This window comes from Mixophyes fleayi, chromosome 6 (assembly GCF_038048845.1).
Source record: "Mixophyes fleayi isolate aMixFle1 chromosome 6, aMixFle1.hap1, whole genome shotgun sequence".
NCBI lineage: Eukaryota > Metazoa > Chordata > Amphibia > Anura > Limnodynastidae > Mixophyes > Mixophyes fleayi.
The window spans coordinates 142,399,301-142,418,288 of record NC_134407.1 but is presented as its reverse complement, the minus strand read 5'-3'; the positions used below and the strand labels follow the sequence as shown (position 1 = coordinate 142,418,288).

Genomic DNA, 18,988 nt, shown 5'->3' with positions numbered 1-18,988 from the left:
GCTGTGAGGAGACAATAAGGAGCTACAATGAAGAGGATCGGGAACTAAAGTGAGGAAAGTATCAGGAGCTACAGTGTGGAGAGAATCAGGTTCTATAGAGAGGTGAGAATCAGGTTCTATAGAGAGGTGAGAATCAGGTTCTGTAGAGAGGAATAAACCAGGAGCTACGTGAGGAGTGAATCAGGAGCTGCAGTGGGGAGAAAAACAGGTTTTATAGTGAGACGAGAATCAGGTGCTACAGTGAGAAGAGAAACAGATTCTATAGAGAGTGGAAAATCGTATGCTACAATGATTAGAGGATCAGGAGCCATAGAGTGGAGCTATAGTCAGAAGAGAATTGGGAACCTGTGTGTATAAATGTACTTACATCAAATGAGCTTGAATGGTATAAAGTGTTCCATTGGAAAAATATGATGATTCCTGATTACATTCCACTCATGAGCTCTTGAAAAAATGAAGTCCTTTTTCGAGGGGGGAGAAAAAGGTATATGGCCACCAAATAACTAGAACATACCTCTGCAAATGAACCTTATAGGGAGGATAGTACAATTATTTGTAGGTAAGAGAGAATTAAGAACTATAGTGCAGAGAGGCAATAATGTGCTGTAGATCTTCAATGAACAGAGAATTAGGAGTTACAAATAGTCAAAATAGGAGCTTGGTGATTGTTTGTAGGGTTCAACATCCCCCTATTTGTTTGTGTGTATCTGTATCATACATAAGGAGCAAGCGGAGGAATATCACAGTCTTGTGTTTCTTTTCTTCTTAGGTCGAGCTCTACTTAGACTCAATGCAGAGAAGTTGCAGCGTATGGGTATCACCCACGAGTCTCAGCGGCAGGAAGTTTTACAGCAGGTTCTACAGCTGCAAGTGCGAGAAGAGGTCCGCAATCTGCAGTTGCTCAGTCAAGGTACAAAGGGTGCACAGTACAGCATTGAGAGGCAAAGCATGTAATTCACACCAGTTGTCTATATTTTTAAATTATACTGCGTAGATCTACAGCAAAAACATTTTTCTTTTTGATGAACAGTTTTTATTGAGTATGATAATGTATAATTGTAAGAAGTAAAAAGAAGTGAGTAAATATACAAGTGAACACAGATAAAAGTGAGATGCGCACTAGGACAGGATAGGAGAAGAAGACTTTTACAAACCAGCAGTCCAGTGCAAGGGGGCTGTAAGTTCCCTTGAGACAAAACAAAGTGGTATTTGTGCACAGTGAAAATGTTTCACAGGTCTGCACATAGATTTGCTATCCAAAATCTCATCCATTCTTTAGTGTGCCAGTCCTGTTCGGTATGATCGGATCTCTCGTTAGGATAGCGGCAATAATGTGCAATACAAGGTTTATTTATTTTTTAATATGGGAGTGGTGGAAATTATGCATGTTTGATAGCATTCCTCATTTTGTGGTACTACATTCGACTTTTCAGCTGCACAACCAGACCAAAAATGTATATAATTTTGAAGCTAAAGGATATTGCTATTTGCTCCTTGTAGGTGCATATAATGCCACATTTAACGCTACGAATAAACCAAGCTAAAGGTGCAAATCTGCTCTTTGAACAAAGGGAAAATATTGCCTTTTGACACTGCAATTTAGAGTTGAACTATCACACACCCCCTTCCCAACTCCATACAGGGCACCCAGGACCCTCCAACTAGTTATTACTAAATTAATTAGGACGAGGTTCTACCCGAGGTTCTTCGGCAATGGCTACTTTGAATTTGTTGTATACTGGCTGCACAGCAGATCCCTCAGGCACATTCACAACGTGACCTGGCATCACTCCATCACGTGCAGTCACATTCAGAGAGGATCTGGGCTGTTTCTTGTGTGTATGGGTAAGGAATGGACTGCTGCTACACTCCACTACATCAGTCAGTTAATGTATTAAAGAATACAATTTTATTGAAAAACTGTTTTCACCTGCACCACTAAAGAAAATATTTTTTGAGGAACGCCCCCACAACTCCCCAGATCAGTGGTGGTCAACCTGTGGCTCTTTGAGCTTTGAAATGTGACTCCTGGCTGCGAGCATCAATGAAGTATGGTTGTCCAGGCACGAGCAGGGGCAGATTGTACAACATTCAGCTGCTCGACTGATTTTGAGCAACCGCATCTTGTGAGCTCGTCTGAGTAATGCAGGGAGGTCACAGTGTCACAGACAATCAGGAAAGGAGGGGGTCAGAGTATAATGTGCTCTTTCACCTTCTTATGTGCGGGCAAGCAAGGGACATGTGAGATCTGATAGCATGTGAAGAGGCTGAAGGAGATGTGATGGCATTTAGGGAGATCTGATGGAATGTGTGTATGCATGAGGGGGATCTGATGGCATGTATGGGGAATTTGGGTAGATCTGAAGGCATGTGGGGAGGTTGATGGGCATTTAAGTGGCATGTCTGGATGCCTGAAACATGTATGGGTAATTTGAGTAAATCTGATGGCATGTGGAGGGGTTGATGGGCATTTAAGGGGCATGTGAGGAGGTATGATGGCATTTAAGGGGCATGTGATGAGATCTGGTAGCATGTAGGGAGGTCTCTGATGGCATGCAAGGGGTATATGTGGATGTCTGATGGCATGTATGAGAATTGTGGGTAGATCTGATGGCATGTGGGAAGGTCGGATGACATGTAAGGGGCATGTGATGAAATCTGGTGGCAGGTGGGGAGGTCTGATTTGTGTAGCAAAAATAAAGAGAAAAAGGTTTCCCTGAAATTGGATGCACTCTTAGGTTTTCCAAATTATTATCTATAAGTATTCAGTTTTATTAAATTATTGAACATTTAAAATAAGAAAATTAGTGAATTATTTTAAAATCAAGAAAAAAGAAGTGTAAGAAAAATAGATTTGTGTATTAATAGAAAACTGTGCTCTCACAGCTCACATATAACACTAACGTAAATTTCATCATTCCTATTTGGGGTATCTGAATGCGGTCGGGTTGTAAGATATGTAGGGGGGAATTCAAATCCCCCCCCGAATTAGCGCAGCGTTAAATGTATTACCGCTATTACTGTAATTTTAACCCGGCTTTCTGTTCGCAGATCCCTGGGCTGCGAGAGAAAGCCGGCGTTGAAATTAACTTAATAACGGTAAATAAGAACAGGCTGCGTTACATTTACCAGTAACGCGGCCAGTTGAATTCCCCTCGTAATAATTTCTTAGAGACAAGGTTCCAATAACATAATCTCCATATAGGTCCAATATAATATTGTCACAACTTAAATGTGACTAACATCAGTGAATATTCAGCAATAACTTCTCAGCTTATCAGGTGGTCGATTTTATCACATAATGCTTATAAGCTTATATTTGTTTTAAATGTTCAATAATTTAATAAAACTGAATACTTATAGATAATAATTTGGAAAACCCAAGAGTGCATTCAATTTGAGGGAAACCTTTTTCTCTTTATTTTTGTTGTAGTAAAATCTGTCTATCTGGAAGCACCTCCTGAAACAAGTATATATATTTGATACATTAGGTTCTGTGCAGTGCTTTTCCAATGTTCTAGGTCTGATTTGGGCGTTGAGAGGTATAAAGGCATATGGGGAGGTCTGATGGGCATGTGGGGAGGTCTGAGGGGCATGTGGTGAAATCTGGTGGCAGGTGGGGAGTTCTGATGGTCATGTGGGGAGGCCTGATGGCATATGGTGATATCTGCTTGCAGGTGGGGAGGTCTGATTTGCGTGTGGAGAGGTATAATGGCATGTAGGGGGGGGGGTCTGATGGGCATGTAAGGGACATGTAGGGAGGTTGAAGGTAATTGAGGAGGTCTGATGGGCATGTGGGAATATCTGATGCGCATTTCAGGAGCATGTGGGTAGCTTTGATGGCATGTGGAGAGGTCTGATGGCATGTGGGGAGGCTGATTTACATGTGGGGAGATCCAATGGGCATGTAAAGAGGTCAGAGGGACACGTTAAGAGATCTGAGGGATTGTGATTTAATAGCAGTGTGAGCTCTTTGACACTCCTCTGCTGGACACAGTAGCGAGATAAGAGCTGTGAAGTGCAGAGTTGTGCTGATTTGACAATTATTCTGAACATTTTGGCAGTGTTGGATATTTTCTTTGTTTGCTTAGCTAGATATTGTAAATTATGTTCAGTGTATTTGTGTATGGTACATATACGCATGTTTATACTGGGTATATGTATATAAGCACATATATGAAAAGTAAAGTTGGCTCTTTGCAGTACCTATAGATATTTTTAGGCTCTTGGTTTCTGACCGGTTGGCCACCTCTGCCCCAGATGATCACTAATATCTGAGAAAAAAATACATAGAAATATTGAATTTGACGGGAGATATGAACCATTTGGCCCATCTAGTCTGCCATTTTTTAACCTATGGTGACTTCTAACCCTATTTGATCCTTAGTTCTTTGTAAGGTTATCCTTAAGTCTATCCCAAGCATGTTTAAATTGCTCTATTGTATTAGCCTCTAACACCTCAGATGGGAGGCTATTCCTCTTATCTACTATGCTTTCTGTGACGTTATTTTTCCTCAAATTTCCTCTGAATCTACTTGTCTCCAGTTTCAGTGTATGCCCTCGTGCTATAATATTTCTCTTCCTTTGAAGAATGATTCCCTCCTGTAACTTGTTATAACCTTTGAGGTATTTGAAAGTTTCGATCACGTCCCTCCTTTCCCTTGTTTGCTCCAAACTATACATATTAAGATCTTTTAGTCTTTCTGGGTAAGTTTTGTGCTGTAGGCCATGCACCATTGTAGTTTCACTTCTTTGTACAGTGTCTATCATCATCATCATTTATTTATATAGCGCCAACATATTCCGTAGCGCTTTACAATTGGGGACAAACACAGTAAACTAATAAACAAACTGGGTAAAACAGACAAAGCGGTGAGAAGAGCATCTAAGGCTTACGAGAGGCCTGGCATAGAACTGTTGTTAAAACTATACCAAGAATCCCACACTTTGTGGAATGTGGGAACTGTGTCATGGAGAAGACTAGTTATATATTCAATGGATGCCGTGTGCCAAGTTCTATTCATAACACCCACTCTAGAAGGTTGTGAGGCCTTCTTCCATTCACTAGCTATTTGCAGCTTGGCTGCATTATATATGTGTCGAATAAGCTTATCCGATGTCTTGGTAATTCCCTTAATGGGTTTGCATAGAAGAATCGAAAGTGGATTCTTAGGTACGTTAATTGAGGTAACCTGTTGAACCAACAATATTACCTCGTCCCAGAATTTGGCCACTAGAGGGCAATCCCACCAAATATGAAGGAAAGAGCCCACTGCCCCACAATCACGCCAACAAAGATCTGACATATGGGGAAAAATAGAATGAAGTCTTTCACAGACCATGTACCATCTAGTATAAACCTTATATGTGTTTTCACGTATGGCTGTATTAATAGAAGACCTCGAAATTCTTTCCCGGATGAGCGACCATCTCTCCTCGTCAAGGGTCACCCCAAGATCCTGTTCCCAAGCCTGCTCAAACGGTTCCTTAGGAGGAGATGAGGAGGACACTAGAGAACTATACAGAATCGATATATAACCCCGGCGACCCGGACTATAAATACAGTGCCTCTCGAAGGGAGTTGGCAACCGCAACTTAGATGATTGAGTCTGGGCTTGTATAAAGCTTTTGATTTGCACATAGTGAAAATACAGGTTGCTTGGAAGTGCATATCTCTCGCTCAGGTCTGTGAAAGAGCGTGGAGCATGTTCACCCATCTAATGAAAGAAACGTTCTAACCCCGCTTTCCACCAAGGATAAGCAAAAGCCTTGATGCAACCCTGTGGGAAGCGAGGGTGTCTCCACAACTGGGTGAGAGGCGAGGGATAGGGGGCCAGTGTATATTTTTTATTCAGTTTGTCCCATACCTCCAGCGTAAAACGGATGGAGGGCGTAACAGAGGCTGAGGCTGGTCTGACACTCCTAGGAATTCAAGGTAAGAAACAAACTCCTATATCTGGAGACAACAATTCTTCAATATCCACCCACTTCTTGAGTCCCAATGGTGTGATCCAAGAAATGAGGTGAGTCAGCTGTGTGGCTTGGTAATATTTGTCAAATAAGGGAAGACCCAGGCCACCATTATATTTAGATTTAGCTAGACAAAGTTTACTATGTCTGGGTCTCTTGCCTTGCCACACGAACTTGCCACATATGGACTGAATAGAGCTTAAGAAAGAGTCAGGGACTTTAACCGGAAGGGTCTGGAATAAATATAAAAGTCTGGGTAAGACATTCATTTTGATGGTATTGATTCTCCCGAACCACGAGACGTAGAGGGAACTCCAGGTCACCAAGTCTTGTTTTATTGTGGACAACAGTGGGGGGTAATTAGACTGAAACAGAGTTTCGTAGGAGGTTGTTATATAGACTCCCAGGTATCAAATTGCTCTGGGACGCCACTGAAACCCCATTCTTAATGCCAAACACGGATGAGCTCAAACCATTTGTCGACACAAAGGAAGATGGGTTATGATATAAGGCTTGAGTACCTTGAAGAAAATTACCAAAAAATCCAAAGGATTGGAGGGTTTGAAACATAAATGGCCAGGAGAGCCTATCAAAGGCCTTCTCTGCGTCTAACGCCAAAGCTACAGAAGGGAGTTTGGTGTGGTTTATATAAGAAATCAAATCTATAGTTCTCCTGGTATTGTCTAGGGCTTGTCTGTTTGGGACAAATCCAACTTGATCTGAATCTATAAGGTGTGACAAATGATTATTCAACCTATTCGCCAAGATTTTGGCAAATAACTTAATATCCGAGTTTAGCAACGAAATGGGCCGATAGTTAGCACAAACCGTGGGATCCTTATTGGGCTTGGGAATTACTATAATATTGGAGCGTGTGGTGTCTCTATGAAATTGCTCCCCCCGTAGAATTGAGTTGAAAAAAGAGAGTAGATGCGGAGACAGAATATGCTTAAAAGTTTTATAGTAAGAGGTGGTGAATCCATCAGGACCAGGAGCCTTGGAAGTCTTTTGGGATTTAAGAGCTACCTTAAGCTCCTCTTCACTAATGTCCTCATTCAATTTAGAAGCTAAGTTCTTGTCTAGTTTTGGGAGGTTACACGTCCTTAGGAATTGTTGAATGACAGACAGTGAGGGGGGTAAAGGGGCGCCCTCTTTATTCAAATTATATAAAGACTTATAGTAACTATAAAAAGAGTCGTTGATGACTTTCGGGTCGAAACTCAACATACCTTTCTTGTCTCTCACTGCCATTATTGCCTGAGCTGCTCGTTTTGCTTTCAATTTATTTGCTAGCATAGTATCACATTTGTTGCTCTTCTCATAAAATTTTTGATTGAGCCAACGAAGGGCTCTCTCGGTCTTTTCCGCCAACAAAGATTGGATTTCACCTCTAGTAGAAAGAATTTGCTTATAAACTAGTTTTGAGTGATTTTGTTTGTGAGTACCCTCGAGCTGTTGCAACTGGGCAGTAAGAGAGTTTAGTTTCAAGGTTTGTTGTTTTTTACGAAAGGAGGCAAACTTAATAATGACCCCTCTGATAACTGATTTGTGCGCCTCCCAAGTTGTGGGAAGAGAAATGTCAGGCATTAGATTAATGTCAAAATATTTTTGAAGGTGAGACTCTATCTGCTCTTTAAACACGGGCAGTTTGAGCAAAGATTCGTTTAATCTCCAGGACAAGCTACTTTTAGATTTATCCAGCAAATCAAACGAAGCCGTGACTATTGAATGGTCCGACCAAGGGTTGGGGAGTATGTCAGTGCGAGTGAGAAGTTGTATAACTTTACTGCAACCCATAATCATGTCAATTCTAGAGTAAGAGTTGTGTGGATGTGAGTAGAAGGTGTAGTCACGAGAGGAGGGGTTATGAGCTCTCCAAGAGTCAAACAGACCAGCCCCAGCCATTTGTTTGATCAGCGCTTTTGTTTGGGCAGTAGGTGGGGGGACATGCCGCGTTCCTGACCTGTCCAGTTCCTCTGACAGGATAGTGTTAAAGTCTCCACCTAACAGGAGAAGACCTCTCTGTATTTTACTTAGCTCAAGGAAAAATTTGTTAAAAAAACTGGACTGACCAGTATTAGGGGCGTATACATTCGCCACAGTAATAGTTTGATGTCCCACCTGGCCCACCAGTATAATGAAGCGGCCCTCGCGGTCTAGACTAGACACTGTGAGCTGAAAGGGCACGGAGTTCCTGATCATGATGGCAACTCCACACCTTTTGACTGGCAAAGAGGCATATTCCACAGTAGGAAATCTACGGGAGGACAAGGAGGGATGGTCGCCCTGTTTAAAATGAGTCTCCTGTAACAATACAAAATCAGCTTTCAAACCTTAGTGAAAGTATTTTATATTGGATTCTGTAGAAAACAGACAGCCAGTGCAGAGACATACAGAGTGATTTAGCAGAGGAATAACGATTTGCAAGGAAAATCAATTTTTCTGCTGCAAGCAAAATAGATTGTAGAGGTTTGAGTCTGTTTTGGGGAAGACCAGTAAGGAGGGAATTGCAATAGTCAATGCGGGAGATGATAAGTGCATGAATTAAGGCTTTTGCAGTGTCTTGTGTGAGATGTGTGCGAATTCTGGAAATGTTTTTTAGATGTATATAACATAATTTAGATATGGAGTCAATGTGGGGAACAAAGCATAGGTATGAGTCGAGGATTACACCTAGGCAATGAGCTTGTGGGGTGCGATTTATGGTCATGTGATCAACAGAAATAGAAATGTCAGGTATGCTCTTGTTGGTGGGTGGAAATATTATTAACTCTCTTTTAGAAAGATTAAGTTTGAGTTGGCGAGAAGACATCCAAGATGAAATGGCAGAAAGACAGTCAATTACTCGGGACAACACAGATGTCGAGAGATCAGCGGAGGATAGATAAATTTGAGTATCATCCGCATAGAGATGATACTGAAATCTAAAGGAACTTATTAGATTTCCAAGAGAAGTGGTATAGATAGAGAACAGCAGAGGCCCTAGCACTGAGCCTTGCGGTACTCCAACTGATAAAGGAAGCCGAGCAGAGGTGCCCCAGAGAAATTAACAGTGAAAGAGCGATTAGAAAGGTTGGATAAGAAACAGGATAGGACAGTTTCTTGAAGACCTAGGGATTGCAGCGTTTGTATGAGAAGAGAGTGGTCAACGTGTCAAATGCAGCCAAGAGATCTAGGAGAATTAGGAGAGAGAGTTCATGGGTGTTAACTAGAGGTGAGTGGAGTAATGAAGATGCAATGTGGACAAATGTTTGTGTTGGCGGAGGGGTGAAAGATGATACAGTCCTAAAGATAATGCCATGAAAGAGACCAAGAAAAGCAATTTGTTAAACATTGTGATAAAAGAGTAAACGCAAAAAAGTTATGGGATTTTAAAGAATTACCTATTTGCAGTGTTCCGTGTAGATAGACAAGTAATGCAGAAATAGGCTGTGGCAGATGTGGCTTATTCATGGAAGTAATGAAATGTACGCCAATGTTCGTCCAACTGTGCATTTTCATACACTTTGTGAGAAAACTCACTTAGTGTAGAAAACACACATACGTCTCAGTATTTATATCCGTCTGGAGATATGTCCTCCAGAACTGAACACAGTATTCTAGATGAGGCCGCACCAGTGACCTATACAGTGGCATTATTGCGTCTTTCTTTCTGCTACTGATGTAAGGCTCACTGGTCTGTAGTTGCTTGTGTCTTCTGTCACGGTCTGCCTCCATCTGCTTTGCAACATCTCCCTTTTGCATGCTGCTTGCATTCTGCGGCCCCTGTTTGTTTTGAACTGTGCAGTATTTGTGTTCATTTTATGTGTTGCAGCAGTACCTCTGATCACCAGAGGTGCTGCTATTGTGCCTTACTTAGTTGTATCAGGGGTTAAGCTGCCCTGTAATTATTCCATGCACCTGGGTGTGTCCCTTCTTAAACCTGTCTCTCCCAGCAGTCCTTGCTGGTTATTGTTGTCACATCCTGCTGTTATACTCTGTGGTCACTTCCTCCTGTTGTGCTCCTGGATTTATGCGGCTGGAGATCTATCTCAACATACATTCTGCTGACCTTTTTCTTATGTGAACCTGGGACTTACCTGTGCATTTCCCTGTACATGCTGCTTGGAATCTTTCCTCACCTCCCATTTACCTGCAACTGCTGTATATCTGGTAATTTCTGCAAGCCCATTATTTCATCATCTGTGCATACTCTTCTGCAATAAACATTATATGTTTTTTCACCTTATTCATGGCTCCTTAGCTGTATTTCTTCATTGATTCGTGACATCTTCCTTGCTTCCATGTTTGTGCAGTGGGACTACATTTATTCTTTTCCAGTTCTATGGAATTACTCCTGTAGCTAGTGATTGGTTGAATAATTCTGTTAATGGTGTTACCAGCACCCCTTTAAACTCTTTTAGTATCCTTGGATGTACCCCATTTGGCCCCATTGATTTATCCACTTTCAATTTTGAGAGTTCCATTAGGACCTTCTGCTGTGTAAATGACCTCAATCTGACTTTCTGGTAACACAATGGTATTACCTATTTACACATTCTTTTTGAAAACAGACCTGTTAACCTTCTTACAAATCCAAAACATATTCCACATAACCTCCCAGGATTTATATACTATGGGCCTGATTTATTAAGGAAAAGAAGTCAAAAAAAAAAAATAGTAAATTTTCTCCTGGACAAAACCATGTTACAATGCAAGGGTTGCATATTAGTTTATTATTTTGCACATAAACTAAATACTGGCTGTTTTTTCATGTAGCACACAAATACTTGATAGCTTTATTTTTACACTGAAATTTAAAGTTGATCTGACATGCCCTAGCCCAACTATAAATCTGTCCCCACATTTGAAATTTACCTCCTCCTCCAATGCAAAATGGTTTTGCCAAGGTGCAAAGATACTCCTTTTTTTTTTTGCTTTGCTCTCCTTAATGACTCAGGCCTGCACTCCTTATCCCATGGAGAGGCAGAACAGGGTCCTGCAAGTGTGAGTCGAGTACAGAAAGGGCATGTTCATGTCAGTGTAGCACGCCTCCTGGTGATGTCAACTAATGAGACCTAGATGGAAATGAAAGATACATGAGGATAATGATGACACCAGCAGCAATATCTAAATATCTAGCCACTTCTGATTGCTGATTGCTATTTGCTGTTTGCTTATTGATTTCTCTAGCTGATAGTACTTTATTTATTAGTGTTATATCAAGTAGTGGTCATCTGTTTGGATTTCTTTTTTGTCATTTCCAATTGGAATATTGCATGAAAGAAGATTCCCATTTTGATTACATTTTGTAAGGAAAATGCAAGTTAATAATAACACTGTCAAGACTTTACTTTCTCTTGTTTATTTTGTAATAATACGGTACTGCGACTTCTATCTCATTTACTACTAACGCTGTCTCATTTTCTACTAGTGCATTTCTAAGCTATCATGGCCGTAAGCATATGCATTTGTATGCCTGATGCGGAAGTACTGCTGAGTTAGATGTAGATTTAGATATGTGCAAGACAGCATTTTCCTGAAGCCGGGCCAGACAGAGAAGTGGTGGACGGAACCCACTGAAGCAATTTGAATCACTGACAGAATAAAATATTATTGTGATTTTTTTACTCCAAGTTCCTGCTCTGACCCTGGTAGAAATACGGTGACCACACACAGGATGATTTTGTCGCTTGGCCTGGGTGCCGAGCGACTTACCCACACACACACACACAAATTGGATAAGACATTTGGTCCTCAGGCTTGAGCGCTTCCCTCTTAAATGTGTGTGATGACTGATAATACTCCAAACAATATGTAGTCAAAATATGATCACTGTTGTCACCTTCTGACCACATTTTACCATCCTGCTCAATAATGATCTCATTGATTTTGATTGGTTTATCATTGGCATTGCTCTTTTATTAAGGCCCAGATGTCTGCTATCTGGCAATGTTTCCACACTTCTGTGTACTGGACACATAAGCTGATGATTCTTACTACACAAACAGGCAGATGAATAGAGGGAGAAAATGGAATTTACAAGTCAGTGACATGGGGTCACGGGATGACTTGAGTCTAGCTTAAAATGCTATTTGTGAATACATGTTTATTTCTATGACTGAATTATTTTCTTACCAAAAACTATTTTGTTTGCGTGTTTTAAAAACGGCCGAGTGCATAGTAAAAAATAGTAAAACTAAGCGCCTAATGTCTGCCTATTTAGTTCTAAATGTAATATTAATTTCCTTATTTTTGTTGCAGCTTCATTTGGGAACTTCTCTTAGAGGTGAATTCTTCAGACACTGTGACTGTTACAAGATAGGCATGCAGGAGATCTTCAAGTATTTCTTCCTGGTGCCAGAGTATTAGAAATAACATTGGGATACACTGATAAACACCTCAACTCCCCCTTACAGCCTCTTTTGGATCCTGTGTTATGGGGTCTTTCAATACATAAATTGGATCATTTTCTGAACACTGGAATAAAGACGAAGTGAACATCCTCTAAGAAGACCTCCTTGCCTGGAAAACACGATATCTGGACCCTAGCTCTGAAAAAGTACAAAAATACCCCAAATACTCCCATTTTCACAGACAGTCCTGTTTCTAACTGTGGGCAGGGGGTGTGGTCATGTGGGTAATGGTGCAGCCAACACTGTCTATGGGGTATGGCCTAGGTTGATTGTTGGATGTGGAAGAATGTTTCTTGATTGTTTTAACCGGAATATTGGAAGACTTGTAAAAAAGTTAGAAAAGAGCTCCACCTAGAAAAAAAAATTGGAGTATAACATTCCACCTCATCTAAGCAAGGCAAAGCTGTGCGGCATTCAGTATACCCCAAGTTTAAAATTAAAGTTTTTCAACATTTAAGCAGTTTCTTTTGAGGCAGAGCTGTATGGCTAATTGAGCAGCTATCCAGTCAGCACTCTTGATAGAATAGGTGTGATGACAAGAGAAGTTACAAACGTATTAATGAGTGGAGTTCGTCCACAGCAATAAATATTAGTATTAAAAAGGGAAGTACTGTATATGATAAGGGAAGAACCATGAATTGCATACAGGGAAGTTTTTAAAAAAAATGCCAGCAGTACATAGGCATGAAGTGCCAAACATAAGGGGGCTCTTAGAAAACCCAACTCCCCCACAAGCCCCCTTCCCCACTTGATGTCTGCATTTTACATCTTCCTTGTTCTTAAACCAGTTAGGCTCTTTTAAGAACGGCCAAATCAGCACGTCCCATTTTTTTTTATCTGTGCAAGCGTGCTTACTTGTCTGCTTAGTGCTGTTCTCGGTGCACACCCAATGGTGAAAATTGCACCAGGGCATGCAGGAGCACCAAAAGCGTGGTAAGTACAAAGAACTGGGGCCTGGGCCTACCTGTATACTGGGAGGAGTCATCAACCCTGCGTGTCCTACCCTCCTTCCTTCATTGGCTATGGAAGGGGCCCCACAAATTTTTTGTACTGGGGCCAGAAATTTCTTTTGGCAGTCCTGCTTGCGCCACTACAAAGGGTGCGGATGCTGCAGGGCCTGGAGATGATGAGAAGGACCCGGCAGTGCTATGTCACTGCCCTTCCAAGACCCCTGCTCCCTCCCAAAGCCCCCACTCTGCTCTTAAATTTTGCTATGGAGCCTTGCTGTGCACCGTTTCGCCTCTGTGCATGCATCTGCTTCTGGTATTGCAGGCTAGTGGATGATCTCAAAAATGTGAAAGGTGGAAACAGTACTAACGTCACATCAAAATCAAGCCTATTATCAGTTTAGGGCCATCCCCTTTATTCATTCAAACTTTTACATTTTTCTTTTTAAATAATGCTCTATTTAGCGTAATTCATGTTTTATATTAATCATGTGAGTGAGGGGACCTTGTGTTTATTATATGTGTCACTTTTGTGTATTTGAAACTTTTTATTACATTGGTGGAAGTACCCGTACATAGGTGCTCTCCCAAAGGCGTGCAGCTGAAAGGTGCAAATTGCATCCCATTGTAAGTATAAAGATGAGAACCTATCTCTAAGATCTCAATGGTGGAGAATAATTCAAGTTTGTATGTGCTCTCCTGCAAATGCCCCTCTACCCTCTTTATCTCATTTAAATAATACAGTCTTCCTGAATGAAATCTTGTTTCTGCACTTTAATGCAAGAGTAGGCACACTGAGCAAGGAGCACCCTTGATCCACCCAACCCCTCCCATCGGCTGGTGAAAAGTTATACACCTCTGCAGATGCCACCATCTTGGTCCAAAATACAATTTCCTGCAAAGGTTTCCTAGCAATAACATACAGCTTCATTGATGCCTGTAGTAGCAATACATCCCATTAATATAACTGCAGTTTAAACACTGTATCTCCTAGTAGCGGGATTGTATTTTTTTATTTTTTTTTTGCTTTATGGATAAGTAGAGCCCTATAATATAATTTTAAACCACATTTATATGGGCAAATCTTGAATTTTGTAAAACACAATAATGTAGCAAGTCCCCCTTGTCTCAACATAGATCACATGATAGATTTTTAAATTAACTCCTTTGTGACATCGCCATTTAATGTGTACTATGACATTAAGAGGTATATTTACTAAACTGCGGGTTTAAAAATGTGGAGATGTTGCCTATAGGAACCAGTCAGATTCTAGCTGTCATTTTGTAGAATGTACTAAATGAAGAAAGATAGAATCTGATTGGTTGCTATAAGCAACATCTCCACTTTTTCAAACCCGCCGTTTAGTAAATCTAGCCCTAAGGCTCATTACAAAAAAGGCACAAACCTGCATGGATTTGCAGGCCAAGAGTTGGTAGATAGCATGAATGAGCCTAATTTTGCACCTACATGTTTGTTTTTTTTTTGTAGACCAATATTGGATAAAGGGGCAAGTTTCTTGCTTTAAGGGAGAATGAGTGGGTTTTCCACTACCTCTGTAGTGTCAGGCGTCTGGTCTTTTCCTATAATTTAATAGTATGCATTTGCACTTCTGTGGAAAATGGCAATCTAGGCGCATTTTGACCAATGTAATCAAAACATTCAAACGCACAAAAGTGCCACATTTAATAAAAACAGTAAGATGTACCTTCATGATTTATTTGAAAAATAAATGAGTATAAACTGAGTATAAAAGTTTAAATGAATGCAACTTAAAATGTGCTAGGCAGACAATTAGATGCTCTTGTGTAAATAAACAGTGCAGATTCGTATTTTTGGTGGTTTGTCAATTAAACTTATGGTATAGCTTACACAGAATGTGACATGGTACCATGACAATTTGACAGCAATATCAGATTATATGACTATATATATATAGTGTGTGTGGTGTGTGTAATATTTACTGTAAATAACGGTGTCATTTACAATATTTATTCCTATGAATAATAGCCTTTAAAGTCATGACCCATGCTAATTCTAATGGGGCTGTATTATAATATTATATATAGATAACTATAATAGTCTCTTATAGCTATATCCTAATGTTTTACATTGCTACATAGCAACATATTGTGAATATATATACAAGCCCGCAACAGCAATATGTGTGTGTGTGTGTGTGTGAGTGTGTGTGTGTATGTAGACAAACACACTCAAAAATTCAGTGTTGCTATCTTATTTAACCCCAAAGCACTGTAGAGGACCCATATTTGTGCATTGTCCAACACTGGAACAAAAACTACTTATATATATATATTTTTTTCTTTTCAAAGTCTTCTCATCGCCCACATATTTGTGATTAACAATGACGCCTGAATGTCTCTGTAGTAAGAAGCCACAGAATTCCCTCTCTGAGCTTGTGGGAGCTTAGTAAAGATAGACATTGCTGTTATTTTACGATTATTTGGGGGGGAATCATACTTTTAATGTGGGCAGGATTCCTATCACTGTGATATTATTCCCTGCACTGCAACAAGTTAAAGTGCCTCCACTGGCTAGGTTGGCATTTACAGAATGTGAATGTTGGCTGGTTATATGAGGTCCCCTCTTCATCTTTGGAGTTCTTCCTTTTTTATACAATTTTCTGAATAAACAGTCATTGATAATCGTGAGGTTTGTCTTTATTACTATGGCCATGGGAGAAATATATCTGCTTAAAGACAAATACGATGAAAGCAATTAATAGTGTTGTTGATTTGCAGCAATGACAGATAGTTTTAACATTGACCTGTTATCTCATCAATGAACCTAAACTGTTGTCTTTGAAATATCAAATATGGATTTGTTTAATAGACTGAATTCATTAACTTTCCCAAAGTTACCGAAGCCAACTTTCAGTATAAACGACTACAATGCCACTGTCATTAGACAGGGCTTTAAAAAGTCAATTGTTTTGTGTATAGTGTATGCAGAGAGCAGAGCTGTGTTGTATCTAAGTCTGTTCTTTCATGGTAAAAAGGCTTTGGTGAAAAGCACAAAATAATGTCAGAAAGATAACAATATATTTAGCAAGATGGTTTATACAAGCCAATATATTTACACCATCTCTGAGCTTTAATTTTCAATATTTTGGGACTTTACAGGCCCCATTTCTCAATACAGATCAAGCACAATTGACAATTTGTTTGCCTGACAACTTATATATTGGGTATGAAAAGTATAGATATCCTTATGATTTATCTTGATTTCAGGTTTTACATCACAGACACATGCAATTTCAATGTCAGACCCTTTTCCACCTTTAATGTGACCTTGCATCCAACAAAATTTAAGTGTAGAACAAAGAAAGTTTTTGGAAAACGAAGTAAAAAATAAAAGAAAACTACAATGCTATAGCTGCACAAGTGTGCACACCCCTAAACAAATACTTTGTTGAAGCATATTTTGCTTTTATTATAGCAGTGAGTCTCTTTGAATAAGTCTCTATCATTTTCACATATCTGGAGCTAGATTTACTAAAGGTCAGTTTAATACCGCCTGTTTTATGTGTATTTAGGTGAGATTTCAATGCCACTGGATTTACTAATATCAAAATTGCTAGAGAATCGGCTGAAAAGGATAGTTCAACAAAGCACAATATTACAAATCACCATCCCAATATTTAAAAATATAAACCGCCACATTACACTACAAGTGCTGCCATGTGCAACTAAATACAGTTTTTGTAAAACTAGTCCCTGGACTTTGCAATTCTATCCCATTCTTCCCTACAAAAAAGTTAAAGGTCTATCAAATTATATGGGGATCTTCTGTGCACAGCCCTTTTTTTTTTTTTTAAACTATTTATTTTGAAAAATAGCAATGATGTACAGATAAGAATCAACAATTAGTACATTGCAGGAATAGAAACAAAAACAGAGGACAATACAGATCATGGGCAAATGTCAATGTAGCAGAAAATATTTGAGTAGCAAATATCAAAGACCACAACAGATTGTCATTTAACAAACAGGTAAGTATACAATTGTTACCCAGATTACTCAAGAAACTATAACATTTTATAACAATATAGTATGGGGGTGGGGGCAGTGGTCGTCACCGAGAAAAAAAAGAGAAAACATTCTTCCCTTTATCCTCTTATTTCCTTCCTTCCTTTTTTAAGAAGAAAAATAAATAAAAAAAGAAATAAAAGTTTCGAAGGAGAATGCTACCCAGATAATCTGGAAAGGGAGACAGCATCAAGAGTCAGCCCACCTATGAACATAGGGAGTTCTTCTTAGGAGGAAGGAGTTGGTACAAGAAGTATGGGGTTATAAGAAAAGCCAAGGAGCCCAAATCTGGTGAAATTTATCATCCTTATCATGTAGGTGGTATGTAATCTGTTCCATCTGGCCAATAAACCAAATATAGGATTGTAAGGCCGCCATAGTGGGGGGTTCAACTTGTTTCCAAGACTTAGCTACTAGGCATCGCGCAGCTGCAAGGACATGGGAAGCCAATTTCGCAGACTGTCTATCATTATCAATCAGAGGATAACAGAGAACAAAAGACCATGGATCTTTCCGGACAGGGCATGGAATGAGGGAGGAGAGGAGTGTCCTAACTCGATCCCAAAAGGAGGATATTTTAGGACAGGACCACCAGATATGTAAGAAAGGTCCCTTCTGGCCACAACTCCGCCAACATAATGGAGAACATTTTAGTGAGTTTGTCAGGTGTGTAGTACCACCTATAATATATTTTATATGCATTCTCCTTCACCAAAGTGGAAATAGAGCTGGTGGCGACTTGATCCCTTATGATTTCCCAATAATTCTCCTCTGGGGGGGGGGCCAGATCCCTCTTCCACTCCCTCTCATGCCTACCACCCGGAGGTAAAAGTGCATTGAGAATTAAGCTGTAGATAAAGGAAATCGTGCCCCTACCCAAAGGTGAGGAGAGACATAGGGATTCAAAGGGAGAATCAAGAGGGGGGAAAGGAGCCCTCCCCCCAAGGAGAGAGCCCACAAAGTGTAACTGGAAATACTCATAGAATTTAGGATGGAGACTTGAATATTTAGAGCATAGATCATCCCAGGAGATAAAGGCACCTTAAAATAATAGGTAAGTTGGGACATCGGGAGGTAAGGGGAGATCGAGCTTGTTTTGAGAGACTCCATATACAGGACAGAATTGGAAATTTAAGATAGGCGGATTCGATGTGCACAGCCCTTTTTAGGCTATGCCCCAGGTTTTCAATTGGTTTGAGTGATTGAAGTCTGGGCTCTGGTTGCGCCATTACTAGACTTTCATCTTCCTTTTCTGAAGCCATTTCTTAGTAGTCTTGGATGTCTGCTATGGATAATTATCATGTTGGAAGTTAAAATTCCTTTTCATCTTCAACTTTCTGACAGAGATCAGCAGGTTTTGTGCCAAAATATTTTGATATTTGGAGCCATTCATTATGTCTTCTATCTTGACTAAATACCCTGTTCCTGCTGAAGAGAAGCAGTCCCAAAGCTTGATGTTACCACCGCCATGCTTCATAGTAGGTATATGTCCCAAAACTGAAGAGCAGAAGCCAAACAGATACAGGAATAATACTAAATGATTTCAAAGGATGGACCTCAGTGGCTGGAGGGCAGGCTGGACAAAGTAGCTGGAATATGCAGGTATCCAGGCTAAACAATAGCCAGACC

General features: G+C 40.1%; 1 protein-coding gene across 3 annotated transcripts in view; it reads left to right on the top strand.

Moving 5' to 3' along the window:
- SAMD10 (sterile alpha motif domain containing 10) overlaps positions 1-15,976 on the top strand; it is a 43,130-nt gene extending 27,154 nt beyond the window's left edge. For all 3 annotated transcript variants that reach the window (XM_075176659.1, XM_075176660.1, XM_075176658.1), the window contains 2 exons: positions 770-910; positions 12,214-15,976. In XM_075176659.1, coding sequence (XP_075032760.1) covers positions 770-910; positions 12,214-12,236 — 164 coding nt within the window. In that variant the 3' untranslated portion in view covers positions 12,237-15,976. The remainder of the gene's footprint in view (positions 1-769; positions 911-12,213) is intronic.
- Positions 15,977-18,988: the final 3,012 nt, after the last annotated feature.